Source organism: Misgurnus anguillicaudatus, chromosome 22 (genome assembly GCF_027580225.2).
Source record: "Misgurnus anguillicaudatus chromosome 22, ASM2758022v2, whole genome shotgun sequence".
NCBI lineage: Eukaryota > Metazoa > Chordata > Actinopteri > Cypriniformes > Cobitidae > Misgurnus > Misgurnus anguillicaudatus.
This window is the reverse complement of record NC_073358.2, coordinates 51,300,276-51,323,850: the sequence shown is the minus strand read 5'-3', so window position 1 is coordinate 51,323,850 and position 23,575 is coordinate 51,300,276. Positions and strand designations below refer to the sequence as shown.

The window sequence follows — 23,575 nt, the reverse complement described above, 5'->3', positions numbered from 1 at the left end:
AAGCTTTCTTCAATTCACCTGCATCAAAGCTACTTTAAAATATCATGTTAAAAGACCAAATTTAATAAATCCCCCCTGTGAGTCAGTGAGATTAAAAACGGATCATAAAGTTGGACACTTTCTGCAGAATCTTGTGGCTCTCATCGCACAAAATGCCTGGCCATCGTGCACTGCCTGAAGTCAGACGCTGATCGGTCTGCGCAGCGGTGCATGAAGTTAAACACGTCTTATCAGAATGACATCATATCATCTTACCGTTCTGTTAGCGTTCAGTCTGGCAGCTGATCCAAAGTCAGCCAGTTTAATGTGACCTGTGCGGTCGATCAGAACATTATCTGGTCTAATATCTCTGTAGTAAGATTGAGAAAACAAGACATTTATGAGAAACATGCACTAAACAAAATAAATTACAAACTCATAAGTATAATTACCTATTTAATTAATAGGGAAACTTAACTCATTCCCTGCCAATAATGAGTTTTTATGGTAATCCATATCTCCGCTATTATCCACTAGGTAGCGCTCTTAACTAAGTTATAAAACACTGAAGCATTCACTGATCCAAAAACAGTAAAAATTCTGTGTATGTTTTGATCATCGCTCTGAATCTGATCTTTAACAAAAGTGCTTTACAAAAATGGTATATTTGAGAGGGGATAAAACGAGAAAAGATGAGGATAGAATGAAACGGTTTAATTTGTTTGAAAGCAGAGGGTCTGTTCTTTTATTTGATATATTGTATGTTTTTATATTTAAAGAATAACATTTTCTGGAAGGCGCAGAACCATAAAATTTTCGTCCAATCATTGCATTCGATCCGAATGCAATAATAGGATGTCCCACTTGCATATCACATTGTTCATTGTTCACATTGTTATTATCTCCCGTCAACAATAATATTATTGTTTCTACTAACAAATTTAAAATGGGGAATATCAATAACGCTTAAGAAATGAATTAGATTTTGATATTTTATAGGCATTATTTTTATTCCTCGTTTTTAATTTGTGCATAGAAACAAAAACATAAATATTAAGTCTTAATATCTTTTATCGTTTTGGTTACGTAAAGAAATAATGAAATAAGTTGTCACTACGTTACGGAGCCCCTAAGGGGACATGGAGAAAAAATGAAATAAAGTTTAGTTTCGCATGCGCACGTGAAACTATCGCGTGCGCACGTGAAACTTTCAAACGCAAACCTATTTCACGTGCGCACGCGATTGTTTCACGTGTGCACGCAAAACTAAACTTTAAATTCTGCACATAAAGGTTTCGCGTGAGCACATGAAACTAACCTTTAGATTTTTTTTTACTCCAGTGTCACCTTAGGTTAGGGGCTCGGTACTACGTCCTACGCTGGAAAGGCAATCTTTCGTGAACACACGTTGATTGTTAACGGAAGCTAGTTATTTTAGTTTATTTTTAATATTAATATTTTTCTTATAAAATCTCATCGATTGCCACAAGTAGGCCTTTATTAACCCCCTTAAGCCGTGTGGACGATTGATGGACTTCTTTGCGCTTCAAATCAGAAGCACCATTTACTACCATTAAACAGCCAGGACATGTTCTAATGTAACTCAGATTGTGTTCATCTGGAAAAAAAGATTATTATATACATCGAGGATGGCTTGAGGGTAAGTAAATCAGGGGATCATTTTTATTTTTGGGTAAATTATCCCTTTAAGATGTTTTTTCCAGGTGGTGGAATCACAATGTCAGCTCAACATTCTGATGTCTGTCAGCTCTCGGCGAATGAACAATGGCATCGTCTATTGACCCAACCCTAGCCTCTCCAAAATTCCCAACCTTACCTTTAACATCAAGATTTATCAAGTTACCTGTGAACATATCCCATCTGATGGACAACATGAATGGCCAGTACAAGCTCTGCAAGATAAAACTGAGCCATAGACTCATCAAACTGATCTTCATATCTGTTCATTAAAGTCATGAGATCACCACCAGGTAGATACTCCATCACCTATAAACACACAAAAACAGGCAAACATTCAGAATTGCAAACAATCAAGACACAAATCTTTAACTAGATGAATGTCAGATGCACATGGGTACTTGTTTTGATTAGTCTGTTTGTTTCGTATACGGCAGCCCCCAAAATACTTAAAGGTGCAGTGTGTACATTTTAGCGGCATCTAGTGGTGAGGTTGCGAATTGCAACCAACGGCTTAGTCCACTGCTCACCCCTCATGCTCATCTCCACATTTTTGTAGCAAAAAGTCACATATATATTAGCAGAAAGTTGAAAAATGTTGCATTTACTTCCCAAAAGCGCAGCCGTGTCCTCTATTGCCATGGGAACGTTATGAAGTGACGTGATTATGTGACGTGAACATCATTGCAGCTTTTGCAAGTTTCCGCAGTTTTTGCAAGTTCCACAATTTTCGCGAATTCCCGCAATTCCATTGCATAAATTGCATAAATATCCCGCATATTCCATCGCATTTTTTAAGAAAACGTGCCGCAAAATCGAGGATTTTTGCCCGCAACAATCACAAAAAAAACTCCGCGTTTTTCTGGAAGGACTGACTATGGTATCCACCACCTGAAAAACATGTCATCGGAGACAACTTTGTAAAAAAAGTTTGTCTGTTAAGGGCTTCTGTATAAAACATGGCAGCACAAAATGGTGACTTCCACGTAAGGGGACCCTCGGTGTATGTAGATAAAAACGTCTCATTCTAAGGTAATAAAAACATAATGGTTCATTATAAAAAGTTCTTTAAACACCCCTGATAATATAGTTTTGTATATTGTTTTGCATTTCTGTCAAGAGATCCTTTTAAAAATTACACACTGCACCTTTAAAACACCTTTAACTTTATAAAGAAATTTTTTTAAAGTTCACACAGGTGATCACATTAAATATAAAACGTGTTGCACATTTGACACAGATAGTGTGAAAATTACATTTGCCATTAATGCAAAGAGCCCAGACACAATGTGACATTACATAATAATCATCTTTGTGTAATGCATGATACCCAAACACAAAGCGTCTGTGTCCAACCCTCACTGACAGTTTATTAACAAGCACTCGTCTTAATCACACATCCACATGCTTAATAAAATCCTTTCATTACACCATTAACCTTTTCATTAGACAATAAGCCCATACAATGTGAAAACAGCCCAGACACATGTTGAAAAAACTGCTTGAATGCAACACGCAGCTGCAGGTACGAATGGATCAGGAAAGATGTGAAAGGAGTGAAAACTAGTTAATTACTTTATAATGGAGCTAAACGCAGAGCTATCTGATCTTAAAAAACATCAGAGAAAAAATCAGGCACAAAATAAATGCATGCAAATGTAAACGCTTAATTATTTAGTGATTAACAGCAGTGCAACGTCTTCATAAATGAGCAGTCGGCATAAATCGAGTTTGAGTAATACATAAATCAGAATTTTTTATGAAGATTAGAAAGCACAAAACAGCCAAAGTGATTTAACTGCAATATGAAAGATGACGTATACACATAAAAGACACAGATTTTATAAGATCACACTTTTCTCAGCATTTCTCAAAATTTATTCAATCTATATTTTAAGATACTGCTTTGTCTCATTGACAAGAACCTCTCTTATGTTCGATGAAAGATGCAAACAGATAAAAACCACCTCGCACAAGTTTGCGTCCACATGCTCGGACAAACACGCACGCGAGGGAGAGAACATGAATGGAAAGCAAAGCCGCTGGGACACGAGAGGCAAACCCGGAATTCTAGTCCGCGTATCCTAGCAACAAGCTAGCGAGGGTCTTTTCAGCACAGGCGAAGACGGATTACGAACCCCCCCTCCTTTCTTTTGCCGGGGGCGTTGGGAACATGGGAGACAGCCGAAATAGAAAATCGTCTGTCATGCCATCATGTGTTTCTGCCCTCATACTCACCCGTCCTGCACGGGGGGCAACAAATCATTTGGCACTAGGACCACATCTGCACTTGCCCGGTCAACATACATGACAAATGTATGAAATAAGGGTTATAAGATAAGATTGACTGCTAGCATGAGACTTAAACCGGTGCCCTTCGGGGATACATGCCTGACTCTCTAACTATTAGGCCATGAATGACATAGAATTGATAAAATAACTGATAATTAACAAAACATGACTTATAACTAGTTAATAATCTACAAATATAAAAAAGGAAGATATCTTTGTTTATGTTCTGCACTTGTGCAAGGGCAAAGTTTTTCTCCTCTTAATCCTCTGATATATTTTGGTCGGATGTCTGAGCGGGACTGCGTTGTTTTTCAGATCAAAGAATCTTTGGTTAATTGTAATGCAAGAGATTCACGCAGCAAAGGATTTTGAGATTGGTTGCGTTTGATTGAGTTTGTTCTGCAATAACAAGCCGTAGCACTGAACGGTTCAGCTGAAACGATTAAAGCTCTCTTCATCGAGACAGGGACACTGTGTTCTTCTTTTTTAAGAAACAGGAGGATGTTTGTCTCTACTGACGGCCAACTAGAGAAGAGATGTCAAGAAGTTTAAAGAAGTATTTCTGAGTATATTATCTCTATCTCAGGTGTCTCTCACTATTGTGTATAAGATCATTCACAGTAAGGGTTCACAGCATCTTGTTGATTTGTAGTGATTGAGTGACAGCGTACGTTGTTAATGCAGTGACTCCCAATAGGGGTCCAGACAGGGGTGAGATGGATAAAAGCAGTCGAGTCGAAACAGGAACTGTCAATCAACATCGCACAGACAGCGATACAAACTCTGAAGCTTTAAGCATCCGAACTGGCTGAGCAACAAGCAAGTGGACATTTTGGCAGTCGGCTTTTAAATGGTACCTGGTCCCTGACTATAAACACATACATGGCATAACAGATAACACTGGGCTTGGCTATATGGATGTGAAATTAAAAACTGTACAAATGTCAGAGTTTTATTAAACTTGGAGGTAGAGCTGCATACCGATTAATCGCGACTAATCGTTTGCAGAATAAAAGTTTTTGTTTACATAATATATGTGTACGGTGTATAATAATTATTTATAAATAAATACACGCACATGTAGATATTTAAGTATTTACATGTGTATATACATTTTTATATTATATATAAATATTTAATCTATAAATATTTTTTTTCTTAAAATTATACATGCATGTGTGTGTATTTATATATACATAATTAATATACACATTACACACACATATATGATGTAAACAAAAACTTTTATTATGCAAACGATTAATTGCGATTAATTGTTATGCAGCCCTACTTGGAGGCCGCCATTTTGTTTACATAACAATATATCATAAAGTTGCGATGAAAAAAACATTTTATTAGCGGTAAACATGGGAAACAAGTCTTTAATCAGTTATAAATGCAGATTGTAAAATGACGTGAAGGTGGTATGTGGTCTTGGCACCTGCATGCCATTAAAAATACAAGAACATCAACTTTTTCTGTTCAGCCTTGAATTATGAACCGGAGATTAACATAAATGATGAACAATACAAAAACATGTTTTATGATTAAAATAAAGATGATCTGAGAGGCAAGACGGTGGGAGTGGGGACCAAAACATTTTCACACAAAAAATCATAGTAGATGCCATAGTAAACTGTAGTAATATTTTACGACAACCATTACACGTCATAGACCTAGAATGCACTATACGTGAAAACATGATGGCAGCCTCCACATCTTAAAGGGACACTCCACTTTTTTTGAAAATAGGCTCATTTTCCAGCTCCCCTAGAGTGAAACATTTGATTTATTTGGTTACTTTCAATAGCAGGGGACTATTTTTAGGCAGTGCGTAATATCTTAGTACACGATGTAACTACTGAAGAGTCAAGTTTTAAATAGGAAAACTATCGAAACTCTTTGGTTATTTTTGAGTGCGATGCTTAATCAGTCCCTCCAGAAAAACATATTTCTGGATATATTGCATAATCAGCCAAAGTCCGCATATTTATGCAGGGCTGCAATTTTCAAAATACGACACACTTTCGCCGCATTAATTACATATTTCCGTGCACAAAATATGCGGGGCTTGCATGATTTCATAATCTCCGCATTTTCGTAGTAAAAAGTCACATATATATTAGCAGAAAGTTGAAAAATGTTGCATTTACTTCCCAAAAGCGCAGCCGTGTCCTCTATTGCCATAGGAATGTTATGAAGTGACGTGATTATGTGACGTGAACATCATTTCAGCTTTTGCAAGTTTCCGCAGTTTTTGCAAGTACCGCAATTTGAGCAAATTCCCGCAATTCCATTGCATAAATATCCCGCATATTCCATCGCATTTTTTAAGAAAACGTGCCGCAAAATTGAGGATTTTTGCCCGCAACAATCACAAAAAAACTCAGATTCAATGGATTATGCTAAGCTATGCTAAAAGTGGTACTGCCAGACCCAGAGATCAGCTGAATTGATTCCAAAATGTTTAGAATCAAATATTTAACTGTAGAGGACCTGGAAAATCAGCCTATTTTAAAAAAAAATGGAGTGTCCCTTTAAAATGAGTTGTACGTGTGACAGGGTATTTCTGGGCCAAACTCACGCCTCCTCTTTCCTTTCGGAAAGTTTTTTTCGAACATGGATAGCCGTTATTAGGGCTGTAACTATAAATCGCTTGTCCCATTAAATACCTATCTGAAATCGAATTTGAATCGCAAAGCTGCAATTCTGTGTTTCATGCACAGCTTGTGCGTGTACTACTGCATTTCGGTCTGTAGGAAGTCCCTAATATCAATCTAAAATCATTATGAATCAGAGTTGTTTACAACATGCATTTAAAAAAGCAACACTCGTTAAACAAAACCATTAAAAATATTCCTTATTATCATGAAAATACCTGAAACAATTTGAAGAACAACGATATAAATATATCCCTTTAGACATTTCCTGGAATAGTGTTTGTAATGCTGCTTCTTCTGTACCACAAAGGGAGTTTCTGCACGAGATCGCCCTTTGGCTTTTGGATGTGCACGGATTTTACCATAATTTATTAAAATTCATTCATTGAGAAAACGTGCATTTGCACGATTAATCGTTACATCCCTAGCAGTTATGTATCAGTGACCCCATATTCCTTATATGGGCACGTCCCCTGGAAAAGCACACCCACACGTCAATCAGAGTGAGAATGACGTGACGCTCATTATCATTGTTCCTTTGAGTAGAAGTCACAGGCATCACTGCACGCGACAGCTTTGTTTTATATCAAGACTTAACAATGGCAAGAAAGAAGAAAATTTAGTTATTAACTTAGTTATTTAGTTGGATATAGCTTGTTTATACGGGTTAGCACCAGAGTTGTGCATGTGTTTGTTTAACGCTGGATGTCGTTAAATTAGGGCGATCCCAATCGGGTCATGAGTCGCAGGCGAAAAGTAAAACTGCATCAAATATCTGTGTTTTGTTGGCAATCGCAGCGTAAGTGCTTATAATGTAAACGACAGAAACATCTAGTAAATCAGTTATCCAGAGATAGTGGGATAATGTTTTGTTTGTGTTGCTTGATTGTGACTCACTCCTCCCGCTGGACGCCTCCAGGATCTCTGGCTTTTCCGGAAACAATCACTAAGGTGATCTGTCTTATAAATCTGATAAAACTAAAGACTCTTTGGAGATATTTGTAATACGACTTGTAGGTACTCAAGATTAACATGAGATAAGCAGAAACAGCGTGTGTTATGTGAGCTTTAATGCGTTTCTATCAATTAATTTTAGTAATAGAAGGCAAATATAACGTATTAAAACATACAATCCTTCATAGTCGAAGTACCCTTTAAAAAGCTTACAAACCCCACAAGATACAGTACATTCATACATACAGAATAAGTAAGTAAATGCAGTGAGCTCCTCTCCAGGCCTACATAAACTCAGATGAAGTTGCATCTGAGGCCACGAACACTTACAGTATCATGCGACTTCACGAGACAGACACAAACATCCATTACAGAAAGACAGACAAAGAGTCGCGTCACCTGCTGCTGCTGGAACAAAGATACTTTTAGAGAAATGAGACATCCACACTGCCAGTCAAGCGTACAGAAACTACTCACTCTTTTTAATATTACTGCCTTCCAAATTATATTAAGAGTAACGTTGAGACTTTATAAATGGAGCTTTGAGATTTATACAAAACAAGTCTTATATTTTAGTTTAAAAGCAGCCTGAAGAGTGTAAAACTAGTTGGAGGGTTTAAAAACATTGGTATGCATGTTTGCAATCTCACGAACCCTGACCTCATTGCTCAAAGCCCAAAAATGATATGTGTGACCATCACCTGAAAGACTTTGCGTTGGTTTAAGCACATCACTCACCAGATAAACATGATCCTGGTCTTGAAAAGCGTGCTGGAGTTGTGGGATCCAAGGGCTTGCGTTCAAGGTTAAGATGCTTCTTTCTTCATCAAATGACACCTACAACAGATATTTATAAATGGGATGGACCAGAAACAACAGAAATATAATCATCCTGTTATGGATAAACATACAACCGCTACTAATTTTTATTTTTTCTTTGTAGTTATGACTACAAAATTCAAGATTTATCACATACAGTTATACAGTAAACAACTTGTAGTGAAATGAAAGCCCAGTTAGCTTCTTTGTAACCCTAACATATTAGTAATAATAAAGTTTTGTGGATGGTGATATTGGTTAGGGTGACCTAAATTCATATCTCGTTTTGGATGAATGTCAATATCCATTTCTGCTTTTTTCCTCTATGGTGTCTGTACCGTCGCTTTGAGATTGCTTGCTGTTATTATTAGATTTCGTTCTCCACAAGTCTAAGAAATCAACTATTTTAGATATATTTGCTCCTAAATAGTATGTGAAAGTAAAAAAAAGAGATTTATATGGCAGTCACTTCTTGTCTAAATGCCCAGAATAAGCTACCGTTCTTGCAGCTCATTTTGTAAAGCATTGGATTAGCAGTGCTAAAGTTCATGGGTTTGATTCCCAGGGAGCACTCGGCATGATAAAATGTAAACCTTGAATGCACTGTAACACTTTGGACAAAAGCATCTGCCAAATGCATATTTAATGCAATGTAATACACAGCACGGACCAGACGTCATGCTGTTATTTATTAAAGTCAATAGTCTGTAGGTTTGAACTAGGTTAGTAAAATCTTGTCCAATCCCCAGCCAGATAATCTCAGTGAATCTCACCTGGTCCTGAGAACGTAGACAGCTTTTTTCCATGATCTTCATGGCATACGCATCTCCAGTAGCTCTTTCCTTCACAACCTGCACCTCAGAGAAACGTCCTCGTCCCACGACACCCCTCATATCAAAATCCTTCTTACAAGGAAGCAGTTCCTGAACTTCAGCTACCACCTCAGAGTCTAAAACATACAAACACATCTAGGGAATTACAGGAATATATGGTAAATAATGGGAATAAATTGGGAATTAAAAAAATCCTCCATATATCACTTAATTTTCCAGGCCTTGACTATCACAAAAGCCACACTTGCTGCATTTGAGCCCAATGACTAAATCAAGTCAAGTAAGTTTTGATGATAAAACTTGGATAAATATATTTGATCTATGGTATTATAGTTTAACTAGCAAACACCAAAATGTGTTTATACAGTAGCCAGCTAGCAAGACAGTAAATCAGATATCTAAATGTAAGCTAGCACTATTATAAGAAGTATAATCATGTTTGTTATGCTTTTGTTTTACTCAATTAGAGAATTAGTCAAGGCGTCATCTTTGAAATTTGTATTACCTTGGATGACCAAACTAAATGTTTATTTTTCTTTGTATGATATAGTTTATATAAATGTCCAAATAATAAAATTTCCAATTTGAAATATTTCCAAAATTTCCCAGAATATGTTCCCATGGAAAGTTTCCGCCTCTTCGTAACCCTAAACACATCACATTACAGTCTGCGAAACAACAGGCTGATCATGAATCATTGGGTACAGCATATCAAGAGGGAAACAAGATTTTGGGGTTGTTTCCCGGACAGAGATTAGCTAAACTAGTAAAACTAAGGGCTGGACTAGGCCTTAGTTTAATTAGGAAATATAACGAGTTTTACAAACATGCATTACTAAAAACATTACGTTTGTGCATTTTGAGGCAAAACAAAGGGCACTGATGTATTTTAAAGGCGGGTTGTATGATTTTTGAGAAACGCTTTGGAAAAGGGAGTCGGGCCGAGTACCAAAACACACTTGTAGCCAATCAGCATTAAGGGAGGTGTCTACTAACCAACATCGTTGCCTGAGTCTATCAAAAGAAGGTCCAGATTCTATTGGGGTAGAGGCGTGTTTGTTTAGGTGATTTCAAATGTCAACATTGGCTTTTAGAGATCATGCACCTTGCCTTTAAGATATGTCAGTGCAAGGTGTTTATAGTTTGGACAGCTCTTAAATTTATTTTAGTCTAGGACTAGACTAATCCCTGTCCAGGAAACCGCCCCTTTATGTCTAGGTGCACAAAAGTTTAAAATAACATGCGTAGCACTCATTGCTGAGACGTTAAAGCAGGTTTAGGGCTTACATTTATTGACGAAATTGGCCACATGTTTGATCTTCATGAGCTCTGGTGACGTGCACTCTTGATAGAGCAACAGCAAAGCATCGATCAGACCTTCTCTGGTCACTCCTGTAGAGTCTGATGCACTTCTGCACTTACCCTAAAAATAACACATGCATGTGTATTACAAACATATAACATCTGTTTCGTGAAAGCACTGTGTGATAAGTTATGAATCGTGACATTTCGTATAAGAAACACTGAAAACAGGTTTACCTGCAAAAGCTGATTGAGTCGAGTGCAGCGGCTCGTGATGGACTCGACTGCAGATAGATCTTTAACACTGCTGTGACCTCCATATTTAAACTTCAACATCACTGTAAGACAAACATCATAAATACCTTTAATACAACTTGGGGTACAAAGTGTCTCTAATGTCCACTGTGTCAAATAATGAGCTACCTACCTATATATACACAACATCTGTGCCTACTGTCTATTAGAAACATGTTTTTATATATTAAGGACTTCAGGGCTGTCCAAAGATTAATTGCACACAAAATAAAAGTTGTTGTGACAATGATGTGACAAATACATTTTTAGATGTGCAAACGTAAACTATACTTTATTGACTATTTAGACAGAAGTGTTGCATAATGTATTAAAGGGCTGTTACTTAATCACGATTAATAGCATACAAATTTAAAGTTTATTTTTGCATAATATATGTGTGTGCACTGTGTAATAACTGTATATATATCAATACACATAAGAAATATGTATATATTTATTTATTTAGATTTTGATATATTTTACATTATACAAATAAATAAATAAATAAATATAAAACATTTTTCTTAAATGTATGTTTGTGTATGTAATGTATGTATTTATATATACTACATAATAATTACCCACAATACCTACACAAATATATTATGCAAATACAAACTTTACATTTGTATGCAATTAATCGCAATTAATTATTGACAGCCATGCAATACATTATGAACCACTTCTGTCTAAATAGTCAGTAGTTTATTTACATGATGCAATTATTATTAGGAACATTTAGACTTCTAAAAATGTATGTCACATCATTGTACAAATTTTACCACAAATATAAACTTTGTCTGACACATTATCAATGCAAAATATTGATGATCCAATAAAAAGTTAATGTCTACGTTTTGTGTCAAGTATTAAAATATTTGAGGAAACTGAGGGACTGTCACTACATTCAATTAAACAGATTTCACAAAACAAACAAACACAATTCTGCAAACAAACACTTACAATGTTAAACAAACACCTTTGTAATGTCTATTTAGTTACAATATCGACAGCTGTGCTACAAATGATAATGTATAATGTAACAGTGACTGTCAAGTAACGTTACCGTTAAGATTGTTAACAGTCGTGTTTAAAAGATGCAAGTTTAATCACAATTGTAAGAAAGCGAAATATAAACTCACCGAATGTTCATGTGAAAGTGTGTGAGATGTGTACGTAAAGGTGTATATTATTACTGTAGTAAATTCAGATGAATCGCGTTCAGAGAAACATGACTGCTGTGATAACAAACGTTTAGCACTTCCGGATAAAGTTCAAATTTTGCGCCTTGAACGAGACAGCCGATTGGTCCACGGGAAATATACGTCACATAGCTTTAGACTAAGCTCCTCCCACAAGCCTTATGTTCAGCGCGAGTTATTTAATGATAATACATTTATTATTAATAAATTACTAATGTATTTATTTATTTTATTAAAATATTTATTTATTTAATCATTATTTATGTTCGTGTGAAAATCGTTTGCACAAATAATTTTAGTGAAAAAAATCGAACACGAAAATATTATTTTAAATATGTAAATACAGAGAATAGTTATGAATCCTAAAATGTTAGATAAAACTTTTTATGAAATAATTAAAAATAAAATATTTTTATTTGTATTGTTATGTTTGTTTTCTAAAAATATATATTAAAAATATTTAAAAAGATACAAAAAAAGATTAAAATGATTCAGACATAAATTAAAAATTAAATGTATTGTAATTAATTTAAAAATAATTATATAATTCAAGAAAAAGAAATAATATTGATTAGAATCAAAATCCCATTAACAAATAATTGAAAATCGAAAGAATAACTCACAAGAGTTTTGGTTAAGGTTATGTCAAACAAATAGGCTTGTGATGTTTAAGCTTTATTCATTTAGAATCCTTTATATATTTATAATTTACTAACGTTTTACTAATGTTGAATTCACACACATATCACACTAAACATATGACTACAGTAAACAGCAATATTTCAGATATTTCTCTTGTTGAGATGCATCGGCCTGTGAAGATCTGGTTTCCCTGGTGATGCCTGTTATCACCATGGCAACAGCCTCTTTAAGCTGTGATGGTAAGAGACATGGGAAATTGGAGAACAGAAGCAATTGAACAGCTGTCTGAATGAGAAACAATCTGAGCTTAAAATCCTTAACAAGACAATATTAGGACTCATCATTGCTTAATAGGATTTGACAGTGGACATGATACTCTTGAATAAGTTGAACTGATGTTGTGAGTCTAGATCAATAAATCATTAAATCAGCTTGTCTCATTTGAGATACTTTGTATAAATACAGCAAATAAACTAATGTGACAATGACCTGCAAGGATATTACCACATATTCTGGATTGTGAAAGTGTCTCTTATTTGATGCGTGACGTCAAATGTCGTTTGGGCTACTGTAATAATAATTTTTGTCTTTTGTGAGTGTTAAAGAGGACATTTCACAATACTTTTTTAAAGATGCCAAATACAGTTTTGGTGTCCCCAGAGTACATATGTGAAGTTTTAGCTCAAAATACCATATGGATAATTTATTATACCGTGTTAAAATTGCCACTTTGTACGTGTGAGCAAAAATGTGCCGTTTTTGGGTGTGTCCTTTAAAATGCAAATAAGTTGACCTCTGCACTAAGTGGCAGTGCCATGGTTGGATAGTGCAGATTAAGGGCCTGTATTATCCCCTTCTGACATCACAAGGGGAGGCTTAGCAAACTTTTCATATGCTTGCAGAGAATGGTTTACCAAAACAAAGTTACTGGGTTAATCTTTTTCACATTTTCTAGGTTGATAGAAGCACTGGGGACCCAATTATAGCACGTAAACAGGGAAAAAGTCATTTTTCATGATACATCCGCTTTAATGTGGCTGCCGTCTACTCAGCTGTAACAGATGGAGCAGACACGCATCTATGACCCCTCGGGTCAATGCACCAGCAGGACGACAAATGATTACATCTGGAGCTAAAACTACGATGAGAATTCATAAATATCTACAGTCAGAGCAAAACACACATTTTACGTAAAACTGACTGTAAAAATTTTTTTTGCCAGAGCTTAAGTCATCAGACCAAGTTTTTAATCACCATCCATGTAATTTTTTAACCGAATTGACTCTCTTAAGGCCATAATAATAAGCCTGTAATGCTATAGCAGGTGGTCTGAACTCTATATTATGGCGCCGTCTTGTGGCGAAACTACTGAATAATAAAATAGACACACAATGTTCTCTTAAAATTTTTATTATCATTAGATTTGTGGTGAAACAATGAATATTTTCCAGTGTACACCAGATCATTTCACTTACACAAACAGATGCATGTGTCAGTGTCCATATGCAAACATGCATGTCATGTGTAGGTGCATTATATAGACTCTGATATGAACACAATTATGGTTGGATAAGGGTTTGCTGCAGGTTCCCGGTGACGTACTGCTCTATAATTTCTCTCCCAATACGTGTGCAAACTGAAGGAATAAGCTGTATGTCACCATAATTTCAAATGCAGGTCCGCATCACTTTAACCTTAAAAACAGCAGCAATGCTGGCACCTGTGAGTAAGATCTGAGGAGTCACATTAACAACAGCAGTGAACTTTCCTATCGGGTTCCTCTTTTGACATGGAAAACCAGGCATCCTGGAAGCTCAAAATATCCAAGGAAAACTTTAAACGGTTAGTTTATGTTAAAATGGTCATCATTTACTCACCCTCAGGTCATTTAAAACCCATATGACTTTCTAAGTGAATGCAATGCACATGCAGAAGTGTGAAGAAATATTGACAGTAATATGAGTCTGAATAATACTGCCAAACACATGGAGTTTGACAGCTGCTGGTCACGGTTTGCTTTTATTGTATCAACATCTTTTCCAATCCATCAAATGAAGAACGTCATGTAGGTTTGGAACGACACGCGGGTCTGTAAATGATGACAAAATTATTCCTCTATAACTGTAGCATCTCGGGCATCTTATTTTATGTATAAAACATTTTTTTCAATATACACATCAGGTCCGACTGTGTGTCAATGCACAGAGGTCCATTAATTCATCTGCAAATACAACAATGTTCAGTCTATGGCACAATATCTACTAAACACTACTGTGTTTGATTGTATATTTTGTTAGTAAAAAAATACAATTTTACAAAAATGAAAGACAGAAATAAAGCAGAAGGCAAAACAAGAGTCTCTGGGTAACTGACGGAGCAGCGCACGTGATCCATAACCACTGACAATCACAGGAGCATGAAACCATGATAACGTTTCTCTTCTGTTATTCCAATGTCAGACTGAATGCCACATTATTCACACTGCAGGTTTGGCATCGACGCCACTTAAACAGTGGACAAAAACGTGTCATTCTCCAATTTAAAAATCTAGTGGCTGCGGCATTCCGAACGTCTTCGGGGAAAGATGAAGGGGGACGTATGCACCGTTAATCCATTTCTAGTAAAATACTCGAGTCTGCAAAATGGGCTCACGGTTAGTAAATCTCTACAGATGATCTGTCTCTCTCTTGGGTTGGTTTAAGGGTGTTAAGTTCTCCGGCTCTCGTCAGTTCAGTGGCAAGCGTGAGACTGTGTCTGTCGAGTCCATCAACAGCATTTCTTCTTGCGTTTGTTGCTCTTGCCGAGTTTGACCACCTCGTTCTGCTGCTGTTGCTGCTGTTTGGCCACCGATTCTTTGCGGGCCTTCAGTACGAGCTCTGTGATGCAATTAAACATCTGACAAACACACAAAGAGCAGCACATCAGTAACAAACCCGATATATGCATACTCGAAACACATATGCTTTTATTTAAAGTGAAATATAGTGCATTTAAAATGTATATGTTTACTGGGAATCAAACCTATGACCTCTCATTTTGCGAGCAAGCACGTGGCTGTACTGTCGACAATTTCTGTGTATTTCTTTCAGTTTAGTTTTCTGAATGGACTGAATAGGAGCTCATTACGAGTTAGATCAGAAATCTGAGCTTGACTTACATCCTCAACGTTGACGTTCTCCTTGGCGCTGGTCTCGAACAGGTGGATCCCCATCTGCTCGGCAAACTTCTGCGCGTCGTTGGTCTCCACCACTTTAGAGGCGGGGTCGTCGTTCTTATTTCCCACTTAACCCCGAACAGAGTACACCAGAAGTCAACAAACACAATACATACAAGAACATTATTAAAGGCTATATTTCATGGAAACGACACACTTACCTAATATTCGACAAACATCGTCACAGTTTTGATTGATTTCATGAAGCCAACGTTTGACGTTTACAAACGACTCCGCGCTGCTGACATCATATACCACAATAACGCCGTGTGTGCCTCTGTAGTACCTGAAAGAGATCACATGACCAAAACACAATGACATCAAGAGTCTAAAGGTTTATTTATTCACCATTTAAACACAATGAGTTCAGCCTCTTTCTTACACAATGGCACAGGATAAACACATGCATAAAGGACAAACCTGCTCAAGGAGCGAAACATTTGAAACACTTTAATCCCCAACAATCCCTGTCATTTTATATCCATTCAGAAGATATAAAGAGCTTCACAAAATACTGTAACTGCACCCTGAATGTTTTTGTTTTTTAGATCTGGACCTGCAACTCGACAACAAACTTAACTACACAAACACACAACCTTGGGATTTAACAAATGGACCAAACACAGAAACCAAATTGCATCAATCAAATGAAATCACTTTCCCGTGATTTACAACATTGACTACAACATTTATCTGTTCTCAAGTCAAAATATTGATTTTGTCATTTGATGTTAACTTGTCGTCACTGCTAAATCCTGAAGTATAGTCCCATTTTTACACATACGTGAGGGTCAGCTGTACGCGCACCGTCTGGTTTTTGGAACCGTGGGTACTTTGTACCGTAGGTCGCGCATGCACTTACATGAGTACGTGAACGTCACCACATCAAATAATGTTGCACATTCAAATTGGGCGTACACACCAAACACAAATTTCAATGATTTCGTAGACTACATACAAAGTCAATGCAAAGACGCGAATAGATGTGAGCGAAATTGGGCGGCACGATTGACGCGAAAATACATGCTACTTGTCTCAAAAGCGTCTGCGCGCAAGTTGAAAATATTCAACTCAAGTGTATAATTCGCAAGACACAAAGTTAAAGGAAAACTATATTGACGGAAGTTTGAGCGAGAGGGGGAGTAGTCAGTAGTAATGTTGTTACTGCGCGCCAAGGTCGAAGTGCTCTTCCGCCATACAATATACTTCATAATTTTTATTCGCTCAAAAAATCGCCATGTTTTATTTTGTGCCACCATACTTACTCGTGTAACTACCCATGTAACAGTCTTTAAACAGGAAAAACATGAAAGTGTTTGGTGGCTTCTAAATTCATCCCTGTTGGATCCTAAGGAATGAATGGGGCTAGGCTAAATGCTAACACATTTACGACGTGCTGTTCAAAGATAATTGCAAGTTTCGAAAAAAAATAGGCATGTATTAATTCGTCTAAGTTGAGGTAAGAACACAGTAAAATATTTAAAAAATTGTGTTTTCCTTTAAATCCTGCGAGTAATCTAGAGCGAGGAACGCAATGCTTCGCGTTTGGTGTGTACGCAGGATAAGGCACTTCAGTGGGCCTTTAAAGGTGCCAGATAGCAAAGATGATGTTTGTGGCCCTGTTCACATCTGGCATTAAGATGCGTTTTGGTCGATCAGATCACAAGTGGACGAAAAAGACGCATGCCCGTTCAAACCTGGTGATCTCTTTTATCCACCGCTTCTGTCCTGATTACTTTCAGGGGATGTCTATGGGTGAGTCATTAAAACACAAGGGGGATAAATGACGGGTTTAAATTTAAACAAAACTAAAAGAGGTGGAGAAAAGATGTTTTAGTTTATCTTAGTTTAAGATACTACGTGGGTTCACGCCTGAAGTCATGTCCGATGTAAAAAACATCCGGTCAAATGAATTTTCGATACCCCTAAATGTGGAACAAGTTTTAAAACATTTCACACCCTGTTTAGACCTGTATTTAGCATCATCCACTTGTGATATGACTGACGCATCTCAATACCAGGCGTAAATAGCCTCAAAATCCTTAACACACACAGAGCTGTTCGAGCGTGTCAGGAGGCTTAAAGTTTGTTACATTTTTCCCATAGCCGGTAACAGAGTCATCCACAGTGATGAGCTGAAATTCACTTACTCTAATAGGAGACAATGAGCATACCAGCTAACAACAGCATTTGTTCGACATGCATTGTGTCTGACAACAAAAGCCATAACCAAAACCACACAAGTTTGTGTCTTCCCTTGAAATTAACACAACTGACAGTAAGTGAGATCATGATAATAAAAATATTACTTCTGCATGTTTGGTGTGACTCTCAGCAAACCTTAACAGTAAAAATATGTACAGTTCACATGCTTCTGCAAATATTAAACACCGAATCCAGAGACTTCATTCAAACGGATGAGCATCAAACACCTCTCAGTACATTGAAACTACATTTATAGAGCGTGTCAAAAGGAAAGCAACTTCATCTTGTGGTTTTTACGCTCAGCGAAAGAGGAAATGAGACGCTTTAATGCCACTCTCTCCATGCTTCTGTCTGAGACAACATCTGCAATGTCTGTAGGTGTACAACAGCATTTAAAATCAACCGGTCTGGGAAAAATCAGCCGAAATTATTACATAAAAGCATCCTATATAATGTAAAGAACATTGTGTGAAAATATAAGCTTGATATCTTATTGACCGAGTAAGGTTATGTCAATGACTGAAATTAGATGCTCCTCATTAACTTCACCCTGGATTTCAAAGACAGGGTCACATATTTACATCATTTAACAAGTTTATTGACTCGTAATATTAAAGGTCATATCTCTTTTAGAATACATTTGACTTTCATGACAAGACACAAGTACAACAGTACACTCACGTTGAGGTGATGGTACGAAACCTCTCCTGTCCGGCTGTATCCCAGATCTGCAACTTGACTTTCTCTCCATTGATTTCCACCGTCCGAATTTTAAAGTCCACACCAATTGTGGTGATGTAGCTACCTGAAACACACATAAAACCCACAATGGCTGCTGTATGAAAGCAGTAAATACTGAAAGATAATGTGCATTGTAAAAAACTTGATTTACAAGTTCATTTTCATTACATACAGTCTTACCTGAAAAGGTGTTGTCAGCAAATCTCAGCAGTAAACTACTTTTGCCTACACCTATAGACAGACAAACAGGTAAGTGAAAGATTTACACTGAATTAATAAACATTCACAAACTCACCTACTTATAAAACCATATTTACTGTATAACCCGACAGACACTACATCTGCATGCATGTCTATCATATTAACACCTCTCTTGACAAGCCGAAAGACATCAACAACCTTGTAAACCTGTTAAACTATACTTTATAAATGCCAATAAAGTCTTAAGTTGATCCCTCGTATTGTGTGTAAACGCAGTGCATAAGCCTCATCTCAAATACTTGTATTAAACATGAGAGAATAGTGGCTAGAAGCGGGCTGAGGCCTGTTTCCCGTCATAAAGCCTCGGTGTTTCCTTACCGCTGTCACCGATGATGAGCAGCTTGAAGAGGTAATCATAGTCCCGCGCCATGACCCCCGATCCGCTCCGTACAGAGAGCCCGTCCAGCAACCAAACCACCTCCTCCTCTCCGGTGGAGAGGCAGCTGTACAGTCGCTTTAACTTCTCAGGTTTATTTAGTGAGATTACGCGATGTACCTCAGCCTCACACACCCATCGTCTCCACAGCGAGCGGATCTGATGCTGCACGCACTGCAGCGCAGCCGCTCAAACAAACCCCGCCCACAGGAGCGCATGATGAGCTACTGCGCAGGCGCAGAGCGTCGCAGTAGTGCGGCAGATTCTCCACAAGGAGGAACCAAAGAGTTATGCTGTATGTACAGTGTGATCATCATAAAGCATTTATTTAAAAGTGACACAAATTAATTTAACAAAATATCAACCCAAAGCAACATTTTAAAAGAAATATACCACAGCTAAATATGATTAGGGTACATTTATAGGTTAAAGGGGACATTTCACAAAACTTTTTTAAGATGTAAAATAAATCTTTGGTTTCCCATAGTATGTATGTGAAGTTCTAGCTCAAAATCCCATATAGATCATTTCAGTGGCGGCCGGTGACTGCTCTTTAGAAGGGCACAAATTCAAAATATGTGGTCGTTGCGTCATGTGAACCATATGCATCACCTGTCTTGTCAAAATACATGCATGCATGTGTGTATCTGGCAAACGTGAGGTTCTCTTTTATCATAAACCCATTCGAAGCGTCTGCAGCAGGCTCGTATTTTGACATCCCACGTGATGCACATACATTTACGTGACGCGCCGAACACACATTTGATTTGGAAATGACGAGCCACATACAGGACGGGCTAAATACATGTTGTGATGAACTTTACATCGTGCGCCCTCGAAAAAGAAGTCACCGGCCGCCACCGGATAAATTATTATAACATGTTAAAATTGCCACTTTAGTCGGAGCCGATGGTGTAGTGGACAGTGTTCTGGCATATAGTGCAGATGCACTTCCGGCAAACCAAGTTTGATTCCTTTGCCGATCCTATGCACCTCTCTCCACCCTGTACTTTCCTGTCATCTCTTGATTACTGTCTGTCAAATAATATATTTTTTTTAATTGCCACTTTGTAGGTGTGAACAAAAATGTGCCGCTTTTGGGTGTGTCCTTTTAAATGCAAATGAGCTGATCTCTGCACTAAAGGGCAGTGCCGTTGCTGAATTATGCAGATTAAAGGGCGGTATTATCCCCTTCTGACATCACAAGGGGAGCCATTTCAATAGCATGCTTACAGAGAATATCATTCTCTGCAATATCCTTAGTTGCAGCAAAACTAAGTTACTGGGTTTTTCTTTTTCACATTTGATACAAGCACTTAAAGGCGCTCTAAGCGAATCTGTGCAACATCACTTTTTGTTAATGTTTGAACTGTTTTCAAACAAACGGAGCGTAGCTAACTGCTCCCCCTCCCTTTTGTGCTTTCATGAACGCGCCCAACCCCCACCCCCACCCCCAAATCCTTCTTGTCGTTTATTGGCTTGGACACTTTGTTTTGTTTCGTGGTGCTAGGTTTGGCCACTGTGTTTATATTGCAGTTTGCGAAGCCTGGGCTGTCTACAGAGATCGCAGTCTTTTACAGTTTAATCAGTGGACAGGGAGCAAGCAGATAGTGAGGAGATGTTTGCTGTATGTAACAAAAAATGTTTTATGGTCTAAAATGCGTGAATTCGTTTAGAGCACCTTTAAACATTGAAAAAGTCAGATTTTCATGATATATCCCCTTAAACAGTTAAGTGTCTGTCTGTGCAGTTACGAATGTGTTGTTTAGCGTAACACCTTGCTTACTAGCATGTTTTTCATGCACTCAGATATATATGATTTATACTGATATACCTGGTATATACCAGCTAATAAATGTAGTCTAAAATTTGAGTGCTCAATCTGCATTTGAAAGTCAATCTGCATCTGAGCTAGCTAAACCAAGTAAAATTATTCAAATTTAAGTCATTTTAGGATGCCAAAGTCACGTTTAATCATGTAAACTGTATTTTACCAGCAACAAAATTGTGGCCAGTAAAACTGCTAAGTGGCTAGTAACTTTGGAAAACAACTAGCCACTTTGGCTGGTGAGCAAGTTAATGTCAAGGCCTGATGTACAGTATTTGGTGCATAACAATTAATCGTGATTAATCTATAGCAGAATAAAAGTTTTTGTTTACATCATCACGATTAATCGTTATGCATCCCTAATTCACACTCTGGTTTTAGTGAACGTAGTAGAAAACGAAATCAGAATATACTATGCATACAGAAAACTCACATAATATGCACTAAATGCTATATACTTTAACAAATGTAGCAACTTGGTTTTGCAAGTCAATTCAACCTACTGTTTTAGGTTTTGACTTGTGATTAGTTGACATAACTTATAAAAACAAGTTAAAATTGTTTAACTTAAGTTAAAGTAACATAAAATAATTGTTGATTGGACATCATTTTAACACCGTATACTGTATACACCAAATAATAACAGTATGTCTTTTAAGAATCTATATTTCGATTAATTGTTTTTTTACGTGGTCGATTCAAAATCGATTCTCAAAGGCCACAAATAAATTTTTTTTTAATGAAATAACCTGATCCTGTTTGATCAAGGAATGCAACTGTTCTGACTGTTCTTTTTCAGCATACATTTTTCATCTTGCATCAAAATTGTATTGTATCTAACATTATTGTATGCATTTCAAAATTAGAGATGGGTTTTAATGTACCCAAGTGTACCTAAAATAAAAGAGTTTAATATACAGGTTTGTGGCTCTTAGTCTATTTTTATTAATTACCCACTTGTAAACTTATGTTCACTGTTCTATTTTATAAATGTACACTGTAAAAATTTGCTGTAATTATGCAGCTGGTTGCCAGTAACTTACTGTAGAAGATAAAGACTGAAAATGTTTCATGTTCATTTAACTTTGAACGAACTGTTGCCAGTAAATAACATAAATGTAAAATCTACAGTAAGTTACTGGCAGCTAGTTGCCAGTAATACCCAGCAATACTGTAATTTCTACAGAACTTTTTTACGGTGTAGTATTTGTATTAAATCTACATTTATTGAGTTGAATCGAGATTTAAGCATAAAAATCGATCCGAGAATCGGAATCGAAAGGAGAATCGATTTGATAGCTTGTGAATTGAAATCGAATAGATCTGGAACATCTGAATCGATACCCAGCCCTACTGTATAAGTCCTTTATAAGAGTATGAGGCCATTTAGCAATGGTGGATTCAGCTACAGATGGTGCATATACTCATACCGTCTATGTCATTGTATTGTCAACCCTCAGCAGTTTAGCTTGAGGTAACAGAAGTAAAATTGCCCAAAGTGCTCTTTTCCAACGCTTCCTCACTATAGCACGAGAGAGGGATGTGAAACTATTAAACACATTTTTTAACTGGAGAATTTGTTTATGAACAATATGTCCGGTTTACTATTATAACACACTCATGTGAAGTTATAGCTTTATCTGAGAGGTTGTTACACAATAGGCATTGACAAAGCCAAACACAAATATTTGCATTATGTATTTAATAATTTATGCATTATAACCATTCATATATATATATATATATATATATATATATATATATATATATATATATATATATATATATATATATATATATATATATATATATATATATAAACTCCCAATATCCTTATAAAAGTGCAACTACCTCCAAAATACTGTGAAGGAACAGGAAGCAGACACTTCCTTTTTACTCAAATGAGAACATAGATAGATAGCAACTATTATAAACTAAAACACCTAAGATCTCCATGCACAGACCAGAAACTTTTAGACAAATTAGTAATATATCATTCAGGGAATTACTTTGAATAATTTGTTTCATTAAAAAAAAATTCAATCAGAGATCATGTAAGCAATATGCAAGCAATATGCACGCATGCATGGGACAATTCAACTATTTTGCAGACTAAAAGACAGAAATACACAGAGAGATTTCTTTTTATTTTTAGGTTGATTGGTCACAGAGGTTTTGTGTCCACCCAGACAGATCTGATTATATCCAGAGCAACAGGGTCTTTTTCTGCCCATATAAGAGGAAATATGTTTAGTCTGTCGAGTTCTTTATCTTG

At 36.7% G+C, this 23,575-nt stretch overlaps 2 protein-coding genes across 6 annotated transcripts in view; both read right to left on the bottom strand.

Annotated features, from left to right (window-relative positions):
- Positions 1–12,128, bottom strand: part of cita (citron rho-interacting serine/threonine kinase a) — a 100,302-nt gene extending 88,174 nt beyond the window's left edge. For all 5 annotated transcript variants that reach the window (XM_055198241.2, XM_073861124.1, XM_055198243.2 and 2 more), the window contains exons 1-7: positions 11,974–12,128; positions 10,775–10,875; positions 10,523–10,658; positions 9,176–9,351; positions 8,322–8,420; positions 1,844–1,986; positions 256–349 (exon numbers count right to left, since the gene is read on the bottom strand). In XM_055198241.2, coding sequence (XP_055054216.2) covers positions 256–349; positions 1,844–1,986; positions 8,322–8,420; positions 9,176–9,351; positions 10,523–10,658; positions 10,775–10,873 — 747 coding nt within the window. In that variant the 5' untranslated portion in view covers positions 10,874–10,875; positions 11,974–12,128. The remainder of the gene's footprint in view (positions 1–255; positions 350–1,843; positions 1,987–8,321; positions 8,421–9,175; positions 9,352–10,522; positions 10,659–10,774; positions 10,876–11,973) is intronic.
- A 2,533-nt stretch (positions 12,129–14,661) lies between these two features.
- rab35a (RAB35, member RAS oncogene family a) lies at positions 14,662–19,657 on the bottom strand. Its single transcript, XM_055198248.2, has 6 exons — positions 19,415–19,657; positions 19,016–19,066; positions 18,776–18,899; positions 16,051–16,175; positions 15,833–15,957; positions 14,662–15,570 (listed from the first exon to the last, which is right to left on the bottom strand). The coding sequence occupies exons 1-6, from the start codon at positions 19,464–19,466 to the stop codon at positions 15,442–15,444; spliced, it is 606 nt and encodes a 201-aa protein (XP_055054223.1). The 5' UTR covers positions 19,467–19,657; the 3' UTR covers positions 14,662–15,441.
- Positions 19,658–23,575: the final 3,918 nt, after the last annotated feature.

Coding starts and splice junctions, on each gene's coding strand:
- rab35a (XM_055198248.2), bottom strand. CDS start 19,466: ATGGCGCGGGACTATGATTACCTCTTCAAGCTGCTCATCATCGGTGAC. Junction 16,176..18,775: donor TTTCGTACCATCACCTCAAC/GTGAGTGTACTG, acceptor GATCTCTTTCAG/GTACTACAGAGGCACACACG. Junction 15,958..16,050: donor CGATGTTTGTCGAATATTAG/GTAAGTGTGTCG, acceptor TTCGGGGTTAAG/TGGGAAATAAGAACGACGAC.